Here is a 19,720-nt window from a genome sequence, read left to right as displayed (position 1 = left end):
AACGTTTGGCTTATATTGGTAAAAAGGTGAAATGTTTGGATTTGTTTTGTAAAGTTTGTAAACGTTTGGCTTAAATCGCTAAAAAGGTAAAACGTTTTGATTTGTTTAGTAACGTTTGCAAACGTTTGGCTTAAATTGCTAAAAAGGGTTTTGTAACGTTTTAAACGTTTGGATTTCTTACGCAACATTATTAAACGTTTGGCTTAAATCTTTAAAAAGGCGAAACGTTTGGATTTGTTTCGTAACGTTTGTAAACGTTTGGCTTAAATCGCTAAAAACGAGAAACGTTTGGATTTTTTTGGTACCGTTTGTAAACGTTTGGCTTAAATTACTAAAAAGGGGAAACTTTTAGATTTGTTTCGTAACGTTTGAAAACGTTTGGCTTAAATTGCTAAAAAGGTGAAACGCGAGGGTTTGTTTCGTTACGTTTTTAAATGTTTGGCTTAAATTGCTAAAAAGGTGAAACGCTTGGATTTGTTTCGTAACGTTTTAAACATTTGGTTTGTTTCGAAATGTTTGTAAATGTTTGGCTTAAATCGCTAAAAAGGTAAAACGTTTGGTTTTGTTTCGTAATATTTGTAAACGTTAGGCTGAAATCACTAAGAGGGTGAAACGTTTGGATTTGTTTCGTAACCTTTGTGTTCGTTTGGATTTGTTTCGCAACATTTGAAAACGTTTGGCTTAAATCGCTAAAAGGTAAACGTTTGGATTTGTTTCGTAACATTTGTAACCGTTTGGCTTAAATCGCTAAAAAGGTGAAATGTTTGGATTTGTTTCGTAACGTTTGTAAATGTTTGGCTTGAATTGCTAAAAAGGTAAAAACGCTTCGATTTGTTTCCTATCGTTTATAAACGTTTGGCTTAAATTGCTAAAAAGGTGAAATGCTTGGATTTTTTTTGTAACGTTTGTAAATGTTTTGCATAGATTGCTAAAAAGGTGAAACGTTTGGATTTGTTTCGTAACATTTGTAAACGTTTGGATTTGTTTCGGAGAGAGTTTGTAATCGTTTGGCTCAAATCACTAAAAAGGGGAAACGTTTGGATTTGTTTCGTAACGTTTGTAAACGTTTAGCTTAAATCGCTAAAAAAGTGAAACGTTTGGATTTGTTTCGTAACATTTGTAAACGTTTTGCTTAAATCGCTAAAAAGGTGAAACATTTGGATTTGTTTCGTAACGTTTTTAAACGTTTGGCTTAAATTGCTAAAAAGGGTTTCGTGACGTTTTAAACGTTTGGATTTTTTCGTAACGTTTTTAAACGTTTGGCTTAATTCGCTAAAAAGGGGAAACGTTTGGATTTGTTTCATAACGTTTGTAAATGTTTGGCTTAAATCGCTAAAAAAGGTTAAACGTTTGTCTTAAATCACTAAAAAGGTGAAATGTTCGGATTTGTTTCGTAACGTTTGTAAACGTTTGGCTTCAATCGCTAAAAAGGCGAAACATTTGGATTTAAATTGCTAAAAAGGTGAAACGTTTGGATTTGTTTCGTAACGTTTGTAAACGTTTGGCTTAAATCGCTAAAAAGGGGAAACGTTTGGATTTGTTTCGTAACGTTTGTAAACGTTTGGCTTATATTGTTAAAAAGGAGAAATGTGTGGATTTGTTTCGTAACATTTGTAAATGTTTGGCTTAAACTGCAAAAAACGTGAAACGCTTGGATTTGTTTTGTTACATTTGTAAATGTTTGGCTTAAATTGCTAAAAAGGTGTAATGCTTGGATTTGTTTCGTAACGTTTTAAACCTTTGGTTTTGTTTCGTAACGTTTGTAAACGTTTGGCTTAAATCGCTAAGAAGGGAAACGTTTGGATTTGTTTCGTAACGTTTGTGAACGTTTGGCTTAAATCGCTAAAAAGGTGAAATGTTTCGATTTGTTTCGTAACGTTTGTAAACGTTTGGCTTAAATTGCTAAAAGGGTTTCATAACGTTTTAAACGTTTGGATTTCTTTCAGAACATTTTTAAACTTTTGAATTAAATCGCTAAAAAGGTGAAACGTTTGGATTTATTTCGTAACGTTGGTAAACGTTTGGCTTCAATTGCTAAAAAGGTGAAACGTTTGGCCTAAATCACTAAAAAGGGGAAACGTTTGGATTTGTTTCGTAACGTTTGGCTTGAATCGCTAAAAAGGTTATACATTTGGCTTAAATCGCTAAAAAGGTGAAACATTTGGTTTTGTTTCGTAACATTTGTAAACGTTTGGCTTAAACGTCTAAAAAGGTGAAACGTTTGGATTTGTTTCATAATGTTTGTAAATGTTTGGCTTATATTGCTAAAAAGGTGAAATGCTTGGATTTGTTTAGTATTGTTTGTAAACGTTTGGCTTAAATCGCTAAAAATGTGAAACATTTGGTTTTGTTCCATAACGCTTGTAAACGTTTGGCTTAAATCGCTAAAAATGTGAAACGTTTGGATTTATTTCGTAACGTTTTAAATGTTTTGCTTTGTTTCTTAACCTTTGTAAACGTTTGTCTTAAATTGCTAAAAAGGTGAAACACTTGGATTTGTTTAGCAACGTTTGTAAACGTTTTGGCTTAAATCGCTAAAAAGGAGAAACGTTTAGATTTGTTTTGTACCGTTTGTTAACGTTTGGCTTAAATCGCTAAAAAGGTGAAACGTTTGGATTCATTTCATAACGTTTGTAAACGTTTGGCTTAAATTGCTAAAAAGGTGAAACACTTGGATTTGTTTTGTTACTATTTTAAATGTTTGGCTTAAATTGCTAAAAAGGTAAAACGCTTGGATTTGTTTCGTAACGTTTTAAACATTTGGTTTGTTTCGAAATGTTTGTAAATGTTTGGCTTAAATCGCTAAAAAGGTAAAACGTTTGGTTTTGTTTCGTAATATTTGTAAACGTTTGGCTGAAATCACTAAGAGGGTGAAACGTTTGGATATGTTTCGTAACCTTTGTGTTCGTTTGGATTTGTTTCGCAACATTTGAAAACGTTTGGCTTAAATCGCTAAAAGGTAAACGTTTGGATTTGTTTCGTAACATTTGTAACCGTTTGGCTTAAATCGCTAAAAAGGTGAAATGTTTGGATTTGTTTCGTAACGTTTGTAAATGTTTGGCTTGAATTGCTAAAAAGGTAAAAACGCTTCGATTTGTTTCCTATCTTTTATAAACGTTTGGCTTAAATTGCTAAAAAGGTGAAATGCTTGGATTTTTTTCGTAACGTTTGTAAATGTTTGGCATAGATTGCTAAAAAGATGAAACGTTTGGATTTGTTTCGTAACATTTGTAAACGTTTGGATTTGTTTCGGAGAGAGTTTGTAATCGTTTGGCTCAAATCACTAAAAAGGGGAAATGTTTGGATTTGTTTCGTAACGTTTGTAAACGTTTAGCTTAAATCGCTAAAAAAGTGAAACGTTTGGATTTGTTTCGTAACATTTGTAAACGTTTTGCTTAAATCGCTAAAAAGGTGAAACATTTGGATTTGTTTCGTAACGTTTTTAAACGTTTGGCTTAAATTGCTAAAAAGGGTTTCGTAACGTTTTAAACGTTTGGATTTTTTCGTAACGTTTTTAAACGTTTGGCTTAATTCGCTAAAAAGGGGAAACGTTTGGATTTGTTTCATAACGTTTGTAAACGTTTGGCTTAAATCGCTAAAAAAGGTTAAACGTTTGGCGCTTAAATCACTAAAAAGGTGAAATGTTCGGATTTGTTTCGTAACGTTTGTAAACGTTTGGCTTCAATCGCTAAAAAGGCGAAACATTTGGATTTAAATTGCTAAAAAGGTGAAACGTTTGGATTTGTTTCGTAACGTTCACTACAAGAAAACAGCTCAATAGCGACCATTTTTTTGTGACCGGAATTAAATTTGGTCGCAATAAGACTTTAAGAAGGACCGGAATAATAACCAGTCGTTTAATTTCGTTTGATAATTAAACAATAAGGACTGTAATTTTTTCCTTTCCCTAAAAAAATTATATCCGGTCGCAAATAGAAAAAATTAACCCGGGAAGTATCGCGCTCTTTTTTTTAGGCTAAAAAATGCGCTCAGTTTTTTGCGCCATCTATCTCACACTCAGTTTTCTAACCTAATTGTCTAACCTAATCGTCTCAATCATCGGATTCTTCTCATCTCCTCCATCTCATCTCCTCTCATCTCACTCTCAGTTTTCTGGCCTAACCTAATCGTCTCAATTTCTGTCTCACTCTCAATTTTCATTGCTCCAATTTATTATCTCAACTCAGTCTCTGCTTCTGAGAACGAACAAGACGCTTTTGCAATTTCAATTGGCTCGGAAGAAAGAGGCAAAACTGAAAAGGTGGTATTTATTATTTCAATTGGTCATATTGAAGCTTTTTTCATGTTTTATTAAAATACAAGTGGTCTAATTTTGTTTGTTTTTCATTGTTTTTGCAGGTCATTCGTTCTACCCATTCCTCTATAAGGTCTTCTTTGGTTGTTGGGTATATTTCCTTTTTCAATTTAGGTTCACTATTGGATTGTGTTGAGGTTTCTTTTTATTGGGTCTGTCAATTAATTTTCTTTCACTTCCTTTGATTCCATGGTTTCGTGATTGATTGCTTTTATTTTACAAATTAGTTATGTCTCTTTTCCTCTTTTCCTATATGATTTATGATGCTTTCACGTAACACTATGGGATTTATGATCAAATTAATATTTATTTATTTGTTCAGAGTAACTGTTAGCATATTTGATATTTCGGTTGGATTAGTTTACAATTTATAAGATGACTTATTTGATTTGATTTCATGAGCTATTTTAGTTGTTAGAATTTGAGGATTTTCATCTCTTGGGCTTGAGGTAGTATGATTCCATTTTTTATATTGATATGTCAACAGTTTCTCCTGAAACTTCTATCATGATTACTGAGTTTGTAGTCAATTGTCTATTTTCTCTTGTAGAATTGCAGACAAATTTGAGCATTAAATATTTGAATCTTAATGGTGCCTAACCTTAGCTTATAATATAGAAAAATATTTTTATACACAGATGTAGTATATAGTGCATTGTTTAAATAGTGGAATATATGTTAATTTCTTATTTGAGATGAATCTTTTGATATGATAAAACATCTTTAATATATTTGTATCATAAATCTGGTATCATGAGATTATTCATAGTGATCTTGAGTATTAATGAGTTAGGTTAGTTAATAAATAAAATTTGGTGGCCTGAAGATGGTAGATTTGTTCTTAATAAAATGCTTAGTTGGCTTCTTCAAATGTTACTTCTTTGGTGGACCCGTCAACCCTTTTTCATATTTTAGGCAATGTTTATCCAAATATGTTTGTTTCTTATTTATTAAATCTAATATTTTCCTTTTAAATTTGACTTTGTAGAATTTAAAAAGAAAGAAAGCAAATTTGGATTATCTGAATTTTGGGTGTGGGAAGTTACAAATGAATCGCTTTTTGCATCTCTGATTGTAGCTCAGTTAAACGCGGCGGGATCTCGGTTAGTTTTATTTTGTGCAACTTTTTAGTTTTTTCAGTTTAAATTGGATTTTCTTTTGCTAAGTGTGAAAAATTGATTAAACAATGAAAAATATTAAAGTGTTAATGTTTGTTATGTGCTGCCTAAAACTATGACAGTATGTTTATTAGTAATCCTCCTGCTCCTTAAGTCTTGTGATTTAGTATAAATAAAGTAGCTGCTGCATTTAGAATTTAGAGATAGTTTTGCTATTAAATTTGGAAATCGCTGTATTTTAAAAACAGAACATTTTTTCATACTGTTGGTTCCTCACAATATAAAGCAGGTTAGGGTGATTTTCAAAAATGATCTTTGTGTTATGGTTTCAAATCTTTGATTAAATGTGTCTTACTTAAAAATTAATTTAAAACAATCTTTATATTATTGTTTCAAATCTTTTGATTAAATGTTGTGAATTTGTAATGCACAGGTATGTTGCATTATTACCAAACAATAATTGATTGATTATGATACTCTTCCATTTTCTTGCGCTTTCTTAATAAAAACAAAGTATTGCATGTTTAAGGTTGTTTTTACAGATTTTGTTCTCTAATTTATTTTCGGTAAAGATGTTTTTAAAATGACTCTTACAATGTAAAGTGAAGCTTCTTTTTTGTACTGCTTAATTGATCTATTTTATTTATGGGACCTTTTTTTTTTCATTCACCTGCTTAAAATTGAAAAACTTGTAATTTTAGTGACATTGTTGATTATAATTAATTTGACTACTGCCATTGTTAATTATTCGACTTTTACAAAAACTCTTAATGTATGACCTAAAATTGTGATTTTATAGGCCATCTTGAATTTCTTTATTGTATGATAAAATGGCACCTAGTAAGCGTTGGATGGAACTTGTTGATGACCGGCTTAATGAATCGTATAAAATGGGGGTTAAATCTTTTATAGATTATGCTTTTGAAAGAACAAGAGAGGACCTTAATATTAGGTGTCCATGCATCAAATGTATGAACACACTTTTGGGTACTCGTGAATCAGTTTTCTCCCATCTTATTGTCCACGGAATACTGGAGAACTATACGTTTTGGTATCACCATGGGGAAAGATCCGGAGAGCCTCAATCAGAAAGTGAAGGTGACAATGATGAAGAATCTGGAGATGAAGGCGAGGATGACATGCAAGAAATTCTAAGGGACTTCTACCCTAACTTTTGTGATGTTGATGCGAATGATGCTCTTAGAGAGGAACCCAATACCGAAGCAAAGCACTTTTATATGTTGCTAGAAGATTCTCAACATCCTTTATATCCAAATTCTAAAACCTCAAAGTTGTCTGCATTGGTAAATTTGCTTCATATCAAGAGCCTTGGACGATGGAGTAATGAGTCATTTAGCATGCTATTAAAGTATCTTAATGAAGAATTACTTCCTAAAGGGTCTTCTTTGCCTAATTCATACTATGATGCAAAGAAAATAATCAAGGCACTTGGACTTTCCTATCAAAAGATTGATGCTTGTGACAATAATTGCTTGTTGTTTTGGAAGGATGATAAAGAGGCCAACTTCTGTAAAATTTGTGGCACTTCAAGATGGAAGCAAAATAAGAATAGTGGTGATAACCAGCATAAGAAAAATGGGAAGAAAATACCATGCAAGACATTACGATATTTCCCATTAAAGCCCAGACTTCAAAGATTGTTTATGTCGAGGAAGATATCTCCTTTCATGAGATGGCATCATGAACAATGTAAAGATGATGGTATGTTGAAGCATCCGGCAGATTCAATGGCTTGGAAACATTTTGATGAGCTTCATGAATCATTTGCATCAGACCCTCGTAATGTGAGGCTTGGCCTTGCTAGTGATGGTTTTCAACCATTTACAAATTCGAAGACACCATATAGCATTTGGCCTGTTATACTCATTCCATATAATGTTCCACCATGGATGTGCATGAAGCAATCAAATTTGATTCTATCGACCCTTATTCCGGGTCCTGAAGGTCCTGGCGATGCAATTGATGTCTATCTCCAACCTTTGATAGAAGAGCTAAAGGAGTTATGGGAAAATGGGGTTGAGACATATGATGCATCAACTGAGAAAAATTTCCAATTACATGCTGCTTTGTTGTGGACTATCAATGACTTTCCTGCATATGGAAATTTGTCTGGATGGAGCACTAAGGGAAGATTGGCTTGTCCTTGCTGCAATAAAGAAACTTCTTGGAGAAGATTATCTCACAGTGGCAAACAATGTTTCATGGGACATCGTCGTTATCTTTCACCAACTCATAGATGGCGAAATGATAAGAAATCATTTGATGGAACTAGAGAGAAAAGACGACCACCAAAGCCTATTTCTGGTCATGACATACTCGAACAAGTACGCAACCTTGATGGGATGATTCTAACCAAGGATCCTAATAAAAGGGTCAAAATATCACATAAAAGTAGGGGTGATAATTGGAATAAGAAGAGTATCTTTTTTGAACTTCCTTACTGGGATACTTTATTATTACGACATAATTTAGATGTTATGCACATCGAGAAGAATATATGTGATAGTATTCTTGGCACAATCATGGATCTCAAAGGAAAGACCAAGGATACCCTAAAATCTCGGCTTGATTTGCAAGCTATGAAGATAAGGAAAGAATTACACCCAATCAAGCATGGAGATAAATATAAAATACCATTGGCGTCTTACACATTGTCTACTGAAGACAAACATAGATTTTGTCTTTTCCTAAAGGATTTAAAAGTCCCAGATGGCTTTTCATCCAACATTTCTCATTCTGTCAACCTTAGAGATCATAAATTTTCTGGTTTAAAGAGTCATGATTGTCATGTTCTTTTGCAACACTTGCTTCCCCTTGCGATGCGTGGTCTTCTTCCTAAAGCAGTTTATGAACCACTTCTCGAGTTATCTACATTTTTCAATGTTCTTGGTGCTAAAGTATTGAAAGTAGAGGAGTTAAAACAAATTGATGCTCAAATACCTATAACACTTTGCAAATTAGAGAAGACATTCCCTCCTTCATTTTTCGATATAATGGTTCATTTGCCTATACATTTGCCTACTGAAGCTATGATTGGTGGTCCTGTGCAATATCGGTGGATGTACTTTGTAGAACGAACAATGTACACTTTGAAGTCTCTTATACGTAACACGGCTCGTCCAGAGGGTTCAATTGCAGAAGGCTTTATTGCAAATGAATGCATGACCCTTTGCTCAAGGTACTTATCTAGCATAGAAACAAAGTTTAATCGCCTCGAGCGCAATTATGATGGTGGTGCTGATGATGCTATTGGGGAGATTAAAATTTTTTGCCATCCTGGACGAGTTTTAGGAGCAAGGAAAATATGTGATCTTAGTATGAGAGAGATGGAACAAGCTCATGTGTATGTTTTAAAAAATTGTGAAGAAGTCCAACCTTTCCTCGAGTAAGAAATTTTTAACTTTATTCATTTCGTTCCTTTCTTATTTCACTATCGTTTTGACTTTTTTTTGTAGAGAATTTTCACAAATTGAAGCAGGTAGTCTACATAATTTGTCTAACAAAGAATGGGATGAACACTTTGTAAATTGGTTCAATACTAGAGTAAGTACCACTCCAGTAGTTCTTCTTCGTGCTGTTAAATTATTCTAAATAATTACATTAAATTTACATATAATCGTTAATGTAGGTAACACAATTGCATAAGGATGACAATAGCAAAACGATGGAAGATTTGTTTTCATTAGCTCGTGGTCCTAGTCAATATGTTACAAGTTTTAAAGGGTATATCTGTAATGGATATAGATTTCATATAGAAGATCATGAAAAGGGCCTTAGGACACAAAATAGTGGAGTGGTCGTTGTTGGTGACAATGGCATAGAAGCTGAAAATATTGATTATTATGGTGTTTTGTCTGAAATTCTAGAAATTCAATATCTTGGCGGAAGGCGAGTGATGTTGTTCCGTTGTAAGTGGTGGGATGTATATGATAAAGTAAAAGGAATTCAAGTTGATGAGTATGGGATTATAAGTGTCAATTGTCAACGATTTTTAAAAACAAATGAGCCATTTGTAATAGCTAGCCAGGCCTCACAAGTTTTCTATGCCAAAGATAATAAAAATAAAGGCTGGTGTGTCGTGCGAAAGACCCAACCTCGTGATCTGTATACATTTCCATTGCAATCGGAAGACGAGGTTGAATCAGTGGACCTTGGACATGAAGCATATCATCAAGCAGAATCTTTTCAACCGAGATTTGTAGATCGTGATATAGAAGAACAGTTCAATTGGAGTAGAAGTGATTTGGAACCAATAACTGTGGATCCAAAACCAGTGGAAGAGAGAAGGACAAGAAAAAGAAAGATGACATAAGTTTTTAAGTTTGATTTTCTTTTGTTTCACAAAACATTTATGAATTATTTTGGTTGTTTTACAAGACATGTATGGATTATTTTGGCTATTTCAGTGCCTATTTTTTTTTTCTTTCAATTTTTGAATATAGTTGTTAATCACAACTTCCATTTGTCTACTATAGTTAAAGTAGTAACTGAATTGATATATATGCTTATGTAAACTCTTTTTTATTAGTTATAGCTGCTGATTTCTTGTTATAATGGTTTATCTTTTGTTTTGTTTGACTTAGGCTAAAATGCAGCCAGCTAAAGCAAAAAACAGAGCAGAATCAAATTTAAGGCCTGGAAAGATCAAGTACATAAAACAAGGTTTATTAGGTAAAGCGAGTGGTCAAGGGTTAAGACAAATGATTTCTGAAGATGGAAGTAGGCCAATTAATTCATTGAAAAGTGCTACAAGTACTCCAATTACACAATTTGGCATTGAGCAGGGGATAACTGGTATCTTCTCTATCTTTATTTTTCATTCATTGTATCATAACTTAGTAGAATGGTCACCTGAACTTGAGTAAGTTAGAATTTGTGTCATTTCATTAGCATTTTTTTAAATGCAGAGGGTGAAAAACAAAGGAAAGTGGAACTAGAGCGCAAGGCAAAATTAGATGAAATTGCTCAAAAACAAAGGCAAAGAGAGATAGAAAAAGAAGAGAAAAGGAGAATATATTGTGCATCTTCTAGGCCTTCATATCCTTCGGCTGTGTCCTATCCGGAGCTAGGAACATCTTCTGTTGCTGCTGCCGCTGGAAAATACGTGCCTATATACAATCGGGACAAAGAAGGCCCAAGAAATGGGGGCTCTAGGGAGCCTCCTTCAGATTGGGGTGCTAGGCAAACACCTGCAATAGATGGAGACCCTTGGCAGCCTCCTCCTAACTCTGACCGATGGGCTAGTAGCACAAGGACTGAAGTTCCAAACCCACCTAGTGATAGGCGACGCGATGGCAGCTCAAAGTCCACTTGTTCATCTTCTAAAGAAGGTAACACACTTTAATTTTCTAGATATACATTTGGCATTCATAATTCTTCATTGATTTGTTGAAAATACATATGTTGTTAGGCATGTACATATATCTTTTATTTTCGGCTCTTTATACTTTAGATTTGTAAATTGGGATCAGTTTGTGTGTTTTGATATTGTTGACAGTGCAAAGGTTTATATATTTATTAACAAATTGAGAATTTATTTGAATAGCTTATACATTTAAATATGTTAATGTATTTATTGACAATGGAAAGGTTAATGAATTTGTTAATAAATTAAAACCTGATTTGAACAGCTAATGTATTCAAGTAGAGTAGTGTATTTGTTGACAGTGGAAAGGTTAATGTATTTGTCAATAAACTAAGACCTAATTTGTTAATACATTAAGCCTTATTTGTATCTAAGCATCTCATTTTTCTATATTTATTTTAATTATCCTTTTTGCTTTTGCTTTTGTATTTTTAAGATACATTTGTTAAGATTGTTGATAGTTGAATCATTTTTGCAAAGTTGTAAGCTTTTACATTATGATTAATTTGCAGGCATGTTCAGCTTAATCTTTTATTTCTTCTTTTGAACTCTGATCTGACATTTAATTTCATGAAGATTCAGTATACATGATCCCACACTCCCATTATTCAATAATGTGTTCATGTTCCGTTACAATTCATTGTTCAATATAGGTGCTTTACAAAAAGGGTCTTCCATAAGAAATGCTTATACTATGGGTTCTAATAGTTCAACTGACCTACCAAGTGACACTCCTTTGCCTCAACCGTCTGAGCTAGTGCAAGATAATACAACAAGTATTATTCTTACTTATTAAGAATGAAATAGCCTGTGATTTTTCTTTTTCTTTTTTTAAATTATATTATGCATAGAAGTAGCCATTCACTTTCTGTTATGGTTATTTGAAGATTCAGGAGGTAAAAATAAAAAGAAAAAAGGGCGAGGAAGGAATATGATAAAAGAAGTCGCTGGCTTGAAAAGGGGGGAGAAGTTGAATGTGACATTTTACAACAATCGTGCAGTTGGACAGAATCATAAATGCTTTACGAGACATTTGGGGAAAATTATTCGTGATCGTCAAATTTGTCCTTTAAATGTGAGATCATGGAAGGAAATTCCCGAAGAAAGAAAGAACCATATGTGGGATTCGGTCACGGTATTTCTTAAAACAATTGAATCTTTTTGCTTTGTTTCAACTCTTGATTTTCTTCTTTATATTTAAGCTTTAAGGGATGAAAAATATTACAACTTTTATAGGAAAAGTTTGAAGCTGATGACCTATTAGATCATCGAGATGATGTCCTCCACCATATGAGAGAGCTATGGAATAAATGGAGGGGAAAGATGCATATCAAAAATGTAAAGAACATGTCAGAACAAGAAGCATTGAACTGTGTGCCTAATGGAGTACATAAAGACGATTGGGAATGGTTGGTGAAGAACTATTACTCTGATAAAAAATATAAGGTATGACGTACTTTTAAACTCAAATGAATTTATATAAGGTATCAAAAAATTTGTCTTATATTTTTTCGTTTAATTTTACATATGTTAGGAAGTAAGCATCCGCAATTCACACCGTAGATCCAAGTTAACAATGCCACATCGTACGGGAAGCAAGCCTGTGAGAGAGATCATTTATGAAATGGTAAACTACATTGAATTACTATTTCTGTTTATGTTTACCTCTTAATATGTGCTATTTTTTTTGGTGAAGGGAGGTAAAGAAGGTAACCCACCAGACGTGGCTGTTGTATTTCATGCAAGTCATAGTAAGAACGGCAAGCTTATTGAACTTGAAACAATTGAAAAATATGTATGTTACTAATTTATATATTTGTTTGTTGATTTTTATCATTATTGATACTAAAATTGAAATTGTTTGATTGTTGTATTAATATTATCTTTTTAACATTGTATTATATTGTAGGATGAAATTCAAGAAGTTATTCGCTCAGAACCATCTCTTTCACGTATTGAATTAGTTGATAAATGTTTCAAAACTCAGAATCATGGCCATGTGGTTTGTTTTGGTGGTGGAGTAAAGCGAAAAGACTTGGATGGTTCATCTTCTAGAAAAGCAGAACTTGTAGAAGAAAATCGCTCAATGAAAGTTCGCTTAAGTTCATTAGAAGAAGAATTTCAAAAGCTAAAGGAAATGTTTTTATCTCAACAAAGTACCAACTTTCAGCCTCCATGTTCTTCACCCCCGGCTGAAGACCTTATGTATTAAATCATATTGCAGGTATGGACTATTAATTATCCAAACTGTTATTTATATAATGCATTTCATCTCCAAGTTTTGTTGATTATGTGCAAATAATTTGATTTCAAACTTTAAGAAACTATAGATTACTTATATGTATAAATGCAATTATGAAATTTGCTGCATGCTTGAAAAATTTAACGTTTAAATAAGCTAGTTTATTGGTATAATTAGAAAGAAAATGAATCAATGCCAAAAGTGAGGTAATTTTCTGCTCACTTGAGTTACTTGATATGATTTTGTTTCGTGCAAAGTATATAATTGAAGACTTTATAATGTTTCCCAAATTAGATCTTGCACCTGTAATTGGTAGATTTCAGAATTATATTACATTTTCTCTAGTTGTTTGGAAGTAGAAATTTATCATTTTGTTGGTTTATTGGCTGTAATTTTATTGATTCTTAGCATTTTTTTGTTGCTTGTATAGAGAGTTTAGTGGTGAAATAGAAAGATAATTGCTCATATAAGTTTAGCGAACTATTAGTAATGATATCAATACAGAAATGGACCGTCGTCATGCTATTTTATAGCTACTATTGCTATTCGCTAAGTTTTTATTTCTATATTGATTACTTAATAGTTTACAATTGTGTAGAGTATTAAGACTTGCATATTTCAATTGTTATAAGCTTGTATTACGTGCATTTCTTGGTAGTTCTAATTTTGGGGGTTTTGAAATGTATACTCTGCCTTGAATTTTTTTTGTAATGAACATGTTTGAGCTTAAAACATATTGTTTACCCAATCTTATTTACTGCAATTATGTCTGCCAAATTGCTCTTTTAATTTAGTTACTTAATTTATCCTAATAATATAATATAGTTTTAATCCACGTTCTTTTTATTACAGGTGGGTCTACGAACAACACCGTACGAAAATCGTGCATCAAAAATTATTTTTGAATCAGGCACATTCTTTTTGGATAGACTAGAATTATTTCTGTTTTGAAAATATTTAGGCATTTTATATTTTTGGATTATTGGAGGTAAAACTATTTTGTGGTTTGTAGTTCCTAAAAATTGTGTTTTTAGATGTCTAATATTTGTGAACGATTTAAAAATTGTTGAACATCTTGTTACAATTGTAAGTATAATTATTTTGTACAATTATAGAAATATTACTTTGTTATAATATTTGGTCTCACATTTATAGTATAATTAAAATAGATTTGATCTCATTAAAACATAAAGCCGTTTAAAATATTACATAATAATTAACATGTTTATTGCGATCGGATTTGTAGTCACAACAACTAAAAATTCAATAATTAAAATATTTTTTGTGACCGGATTCCGGTAACAAATAATGTAATATACTGTTGCAGTTAATTTGAATAAGCTATTAATTCTGAATATAGAGACCGGATTTTGGTCACTAATACTAAATAAAATGGTCGCTATTAGTAAAAGTTACCGTTATATATAAATAATAATGAAGGGAACTCGGTCACAGATATAAATAGTTTCGGTCGCAAAAAAGTTATAAGCGACTAGAAAAGTTCCTGTCGCTAAAACATTTTTGCGTCCGACACCAATTCCGGTCCCTAATTACTATTAGGGCCGAGGCTTATAGCGTCCGTTGGCGACCGGAATATTTCGATCGCTAAAAGTTAATAGAGACCGAACTGTTGCTTTTAAGGACCGGTTTTCCGGTCGCTATTGAGCTGTTTTCTTGTAGTGGTTTGTAAACGTTTGGCTTAAATCGCTAAAAAGGGGAAATGTTTGGATTTGTTTCGTAACGTTTGTAAACGTTTGGCTTAAATTGCTAAAAAGGAGAAATGTGTGGATTTGTTTCGTAACATTTGTAAATGTTTGGCTTAAATTGCAAAAAACGTGAAACGCTTGGATTTGTTTCGTTACATTTGTAAATGTTTGGCTTAAATTGCTAAAAAGGTGTAATGCTTGGATTTGTTTCGTAACGTTTTAAACCTTTGGTTTTGTTTCGTAACGTTTGTAAATGTTTGGCTTAAATAGCTAAAAAGGTGAAACATTTGGTTTTCTTTCGTAACGTTTGTAAACGTTTGGCTTAAATCGCTAAGAAGGGAAACATTTGGATTTGTTTCGTAACGTTTGTGAACGTTTGGCTTAAATCGCTAAAAAGGTGAAATGTTTCGATTTGTTTCGTAACGTTTGTAAACGTTTGGCTTAAATTGCTAAAAGGGTTTCATAACGTTTTAAACGTTTGGATTTCTTTCGTAACGTTTTTGAACTTTTTAATTAAATCGCTAAAAAGGTGAAACGTTTGGATTTATTTCGTAACGTTGGTAAACGTTTGGCTTCAATTGCTAAAAAGGTGAAACGTTTGGCCTAAATCACTAAAAAAGGGAAACGTTTGGATTTGTTTCATAACGTTTGGCTTGAATCGCTAAAAAGGTTAAACATTTGGCTTAAATCGCTAAAAAGGTGAAACATTTGGTTTTGTTTCGTAACATTTGTAAACGTTTGGCTTAAACGTCTAAAAAGGTGAAACGTTTGGATTTGTTTCATAATGTTTGTAAATGTTTGGCTTATATTGCTAAAAAGGTGAAATGCTTGGATTTGTTTAGTATTGTTTGTAAACGTTTGGCTTAAATCGCTAAAAATGTGAAACATTTGGTTTTGTTCCGTAACGCTTGTAAACGTTTGGCTTAAATCGCTAAAAATGTGAAACGTTTGGATTTATTTCGTAACGTTTTTAATGTTTTGTTTTGTTTCTTAACCTTTGTAAAGGTTTGTCTTAAATCGCTAAAAAGGTGAAACACTTGGATTTGTTTAGCAACGTTTGTAAACGTTTGGCTTAAATCGCTAAAAAGGAGAAACGTTTAGATTTGTTTTGTACCGTTTGTTAACGTTTGGCTTAAATCGCTAAAAAGGTGAAACGTTTGGATTCATTTCATAACGTTTGTAAACGTTTGGCTTAAATTGCTAAAAAGGTGAAACACTTGGATTTGTTTTGTTACTATTTTAAATGTTTGGCTTAAATTGCTAAAAAGGTGAAACGCTTGTATTTGTTTCATAACGTTATAAACGTTTGGTTTTGTTTCGTAACGTTTGTAAACGTTTGGCTTAAATCACTAAAAAGGTGAAACGTTTAGTTTTGTTTCGTAACGTTTGTAAACGTTTGGTTTAAATCGCTAAGAGGGTGAAACGCTTGGATTTCTTTCTTAACGTTTGTGAACGTTTGGATTTGTTTTTTAACGTTTGTAAACGTTTGGCTTAAATTGCTAAAAAAGGGAAATGTTTGGATTTGTTTCGTAACGTTTATAAAAGTTTGACTTAAATCGCTAAAAAGGTAAAACGTTTGGATTTGTTTCGTAACGTTTGTAAACATTTGGCTTACATTGCTAAAACGAATTCGTAACGTTAGTAAATGTTTGGCTTAAATTGCTAAAAAGGTTAAATGTTTGGATTTGTTTTGTAGCGTTTGTAAACGTTTAGGTTAAATTGCTAAAAAGGGGAAACATTTGGATTTGTTTCGTAACGTTTGTAAATGTTTGGCTTAAATCGCTAAAAAGGTGAAACATTTAGATTTGTTTCCTAACGTTTGTAAACGTTTGGCTTAAATTGTTAAAAAGGGTTTTGTAACGTTTTAAACGTTTGGATATCTTTCGCAACGTTTTTAAACGTTTGAATTAAATCGCTAAAAAGGTGAAACGTTTGGATTTGTTTCGTAAAGTTTGTAAACGTTTGACTTAAATCGCTAAAAAGGTTAAACATTTGGCGTCAATCAACAAAAAGGTGAAATATTTGGATTTGTTTCATAACAATTTAAATGTTTGACTTAAATTGCTAAAATGGGGAAACATTTGGATTTGTTACGTAATGTTTGTAAACGTTTGGCTTAAATCAACAAAAAGGTGAAACGTTTGGATTTGTTTCGTAACGTTTTAAATGTTTGGCTTAAATTGCTAAAATGGGGAAACGTTTGGATTTGTTTCGTAACGTTTGTAAACGTTTGTCTTAAATCGCAAAAAAGGTGAACATTTAGTTTTGTTTCGTAACTCTTGTAAAAGTTTGGCTTAAATAGTTAAAAGGGTGAAACGTTTGGATTTGTTTCGTAACGTTTGTAAATATTTGACTAAAATTGCTAAAAAGGTGAAACGCTTGGATTTGTTTCGTAACGTTTGTAAACTTTTGGTTTTGTTTCGTAACGTTTGGATTTATTTTCTAACGTTTGTAAACATTCGGCTTAATTCGTTAAAAAGGTGAAACGTATGGATTTGTTTCGTAATGTTTGCAAACGTTTGGCTTAAATCGCTAAAAAGAGGAAACGTTTGGATTTGTTTCACAACGTTTGTAAACGTTTGGCTTAAATTGCTAAAAAGGTGAAACGCTTGTATTGTTTCGTAACGTTTGAAACGTTTTGTTTTGTTTCGTAACGTTTGTATACGTTTGACTTATATCGCTAAAAAAGTGAAATGTTTGGTTTTGTTTCATAACGTTTGTAAACGTTTGGCTTAAATCGCTAAAAACGTAAAATGTTTGGATTTGTTCTTAACGTTTGTAAACGTTTGGATTTGTTTCGTAACGTTTGTTAACGTTTGTCTTAAATCGCTAAAAAGGTGAAACGTTTGGATTTGTTTCGTAACGTTTGTAAACGTTTGGCTTAATTTGCTAAAAGGTAAACGCTTGGATTTCTTTTGTATTGTTTGTAAACGTTTGGCTTAAATCGCTAAAAAGGGGAAACGTTTGGATTTTTTTCGTAGAGTTTGTAAACGTTTTGCTTAAATCGCTAAAAAGGTGAAACGTTTGGTTTTGTTTCGTAATGTTTGTAAACGTTTGGCTTAAATTGCAAAAAACGTAAAATGTTTGGTTTTGTTTCGTAACGTTTGTAAACGTTTGGCTTATATTGCTAAAAAGGTGAAATTTTTGGATTTGTTTTGTAAAGTTTGTAAACGTTTGGCTTAAATCGCTAAAAAGGTAAAACGTTTTGATTTGTTTAGTAACGTTTGCAAACGTTTGGTTTAAATTGCTAAAAAGGGTTTTGTAACGTTTTAAACGTTTGGATTTCTTACGCAACATTATTAAACGTTTGGCTTAAATCGTTAAAAAGGCGAAACGTTTGGATTTGTTTCGTAACGTTTATAAACGTTTGGCTTAAATCGCTAAAAAGGAGAAACGTTTGGATTTTTTTGATACCGTTTGTAAACGTTTGGCTTAAGTCGCTAAAAAGGGGAAACTTTTGGATTTGTTTCGTAACGTTTGAAAACGTTTGGCTTATATTGCTAAAAAGGTGAAACGCGAGGGTTTGTTTCGTTACGTTTTTAAAAGTATGGCTTAAATTGCTAAACAGGTGAAACGCTTGGATTTGTTTCGTAACGTTTTAAACATTTGGTTTGTTTCGAAATGTTTGTAAATGTTTGGCTTAAATCGCTAAAAAGGTTTGGATTTGTTTTCGTTTGGATTTGTTTCGCAACATTTGAAACGTTTGGCTTAAATCGCTAAAAGGTAAACGTTTGGATTTGTTTCGTAACATTTGTAAACGTTTGGCTTAAATCTCTAAAAAGGTGAAATGTTTGGATTTGTTTCGTAACATTTGTAAATGTTTGGCTTGAATTGCTAAAAAGGTAAAAACGCTTGGATTTGTTTCCTATCGTTTATAAACGTTTGGCTTAAATTGCTAAAAAGGTGAAACATTTGGATTTGTTTCGTAGAGAGTTTGTAATCGATTGGCTCAAATCGCTAAAAAGGGGAAACGTTTGGATTTGTTTCGTAACGTTTGTAAACGTTTAGCTTAAATCGCTAAAAAAGTGAAACGTTTGGATTTGTTTCGTAACATTTGTAAACGTTTTGCTTAAATCGCTAAAAAGGTGAAACATTTGGATTTGTTTCGTAGCGTTTGTAAATATTTGACTAAAATTGCTAAAAAGGTGAAACGCTTGGATTTGTTTCGTAACGTTTGTAAACTTTTGGTTTTGTTTCGTAACGTTTGGATTTATTTTGTAACGTTTGTAAACATTCGGCTTAATTCGTTAAAAAGGTGAAACGTATGGATTTGTTTCGTAATGTGAAATATTTGGATTTGTTTTGTAGCGTTTGTAAACGTTTAGGTTAAATTGCTAAAAAGGGGAAACATTTGGATTTGTTTTGTACCGTTTGTAAACGTTCACTAAAAAGGTAAAACGTTTGGATTTGTTTCGTAACGTTTTTAAACGTTTGGCTTAAATTGCTAAAAAGGTGAAACACTTGGATTTGTTTTGTTACTATTTTAAATGTTTGGCTTAAATTGCTAAAAAGGTGAAACGCTTGGATTTGTTTCATAACGTTTGTAAACGTTTGGCTTAAATCACTAAAAAGGTGAAACGTTTAGTTTTGTTTCGTAACGTTTGTAAACTTTTGGTTTAAATCGCTAGGAGGGTGAAACGCTTGGATTTGTTTCTTAACGTTTGTGAACGTTTGGATTTGTTTCTTAACGTTTGTAAACGTTTGGCTTAAATTGCTAAAAAAGGGAAATGTTTGGATTTGTTTCGTAACGTTTATAAAAGTTTGACTTAAATCGCTAAAAAGGTAAAACGTTTGGATTTGTTTCGTAACGTTTGTAAACATTTGGCTTAAATTGCTAAAACGAATTTGTAACGTTAGTAAATGTTTGGCTTAAATTGCTAAAAAGGTGAAATGTTTGCATTGTTTTGTAGCGTTTGTAAACGTTTAGGTTAAATTGCTAAAAAGGGGAAACAT

General features: G+C 32.4%; 2 protein-coding genes across 2 annotated transcripts; both read left to right on the top strand.

The window, feature by feature from the left end:
* The first annotated feature begins 5,326 nt into the window (after positions 1 to 5,326).
* On the top strand, positions 5,327 to 14,108 carry LOC126653484 (uncharacterized). Its single transcript, XM_050347386.2, has 10 exons — positions 5,327 to 5,418; positions 10,038 to 10,248; positions 10,362 to 10,784; positions 11,473 to 11,595; positions 11,707 to 11,954; positions 12,056 to 12,265; positions 12,354 to 12,446; positions 12,516 to 12,614; positions 12,729 to 13,043; positions 13,914 to 14,108. Exons 2-9 carry the CDS (start codon positions 10,044 to 10,046, stop codon positions 13,029 to 13,031), a joined length of 1,704 nt encoding a protein of 567 aa, XP_050203343.1. The 5' UTR covers positions 5,327 to 5,418; positions 10,038 to 10,043; the 3' UTR covers positions 13,032 to 13,043; positions 13,914 to 14,108.
* Positions 6,264 to 9,766, top strand: LOC126687698 (uncharacterized). The gene is made up of 3 exons (XM_050382255.1): positions 6,264 to 8,797; positions 8,910 to 8,997; positions 9,083 to 9,766. The coding sequence occupies exons 1-3, from the start codon at positions 6,264 to 6,266 to the stop codon at positions 9,764 to 9,766; spliced, it is 3,306 nt and encodes a 1,101-aa protein (XP_050238212.1).
* Positions 14,109 to 19,720: the final 5,612 nt, after the last annotated feature.

This window comes from Mercurialis annua, linkage group LG6, assembly GCF_937616625.2.
Source record: "Mercurialis annua linkage group LG6, ddMerAnnu1.2, whole genome shotgun sequence".
In the NCBI taxonomy this organism is placed as follows: domain Eukaryota; kingdom Viridiplantae; phylum Streptophyta; class Magnoliopsida; order Malpighiales; family Euphorbiaceae; genus Mercurialis; species Mercurialis annua.
This window is presented reverse-complemented; position numbering and strand designations above follow the sequence as displayed.

Excerpts from the sequence above, each read along its gene's own strand:
- LOC126687698 (XM_050382255.1), top strand. The coding sequence starts at position 6,264 with ATGGCACCTAGTAAGCGTTGGATGGAACTTGTTGATGACCGGCTTAAT. Across the intron at positions 8,798-8,909 it reads GAGATGGAACAAGCTCATGT|AGAATTTTCACAAATTGAAG; the intron begins GTATGTTTTAAA and ends TTTTTTTTGTAG. Across the intron at positions 8,998-9,082 it reads TAAATTGGTTCAATACTAGA|GTAACACAATTGCATAAGGA; the intron begins GTAAGTACCACT and ends TCGTTAATGTAG.
- LOC126653484 (XM_050347386.2), top strand. The coding sequence starts at position 10,044 with ATGCAGCCAGCTAAAGCAAAAAACAGAGCAGAATCAAATTTAAGGCCT. Across the intron at positions 10,249-10,361 it reads CATTGAGCAGGGGATAACTG|AGGGTGAAAAACAAAGGAAA; the intron begins GTATCTTCTCTA and ends TTTTAAATGCAG. Across the intron at positions 10,785-11,472 it reads TTGTTCATCTTCTAAAGAAG|GTGCTTTACAAAAAGGGTCT; the intron begins GTAACACACTTT and ends TGTTCAATATAG.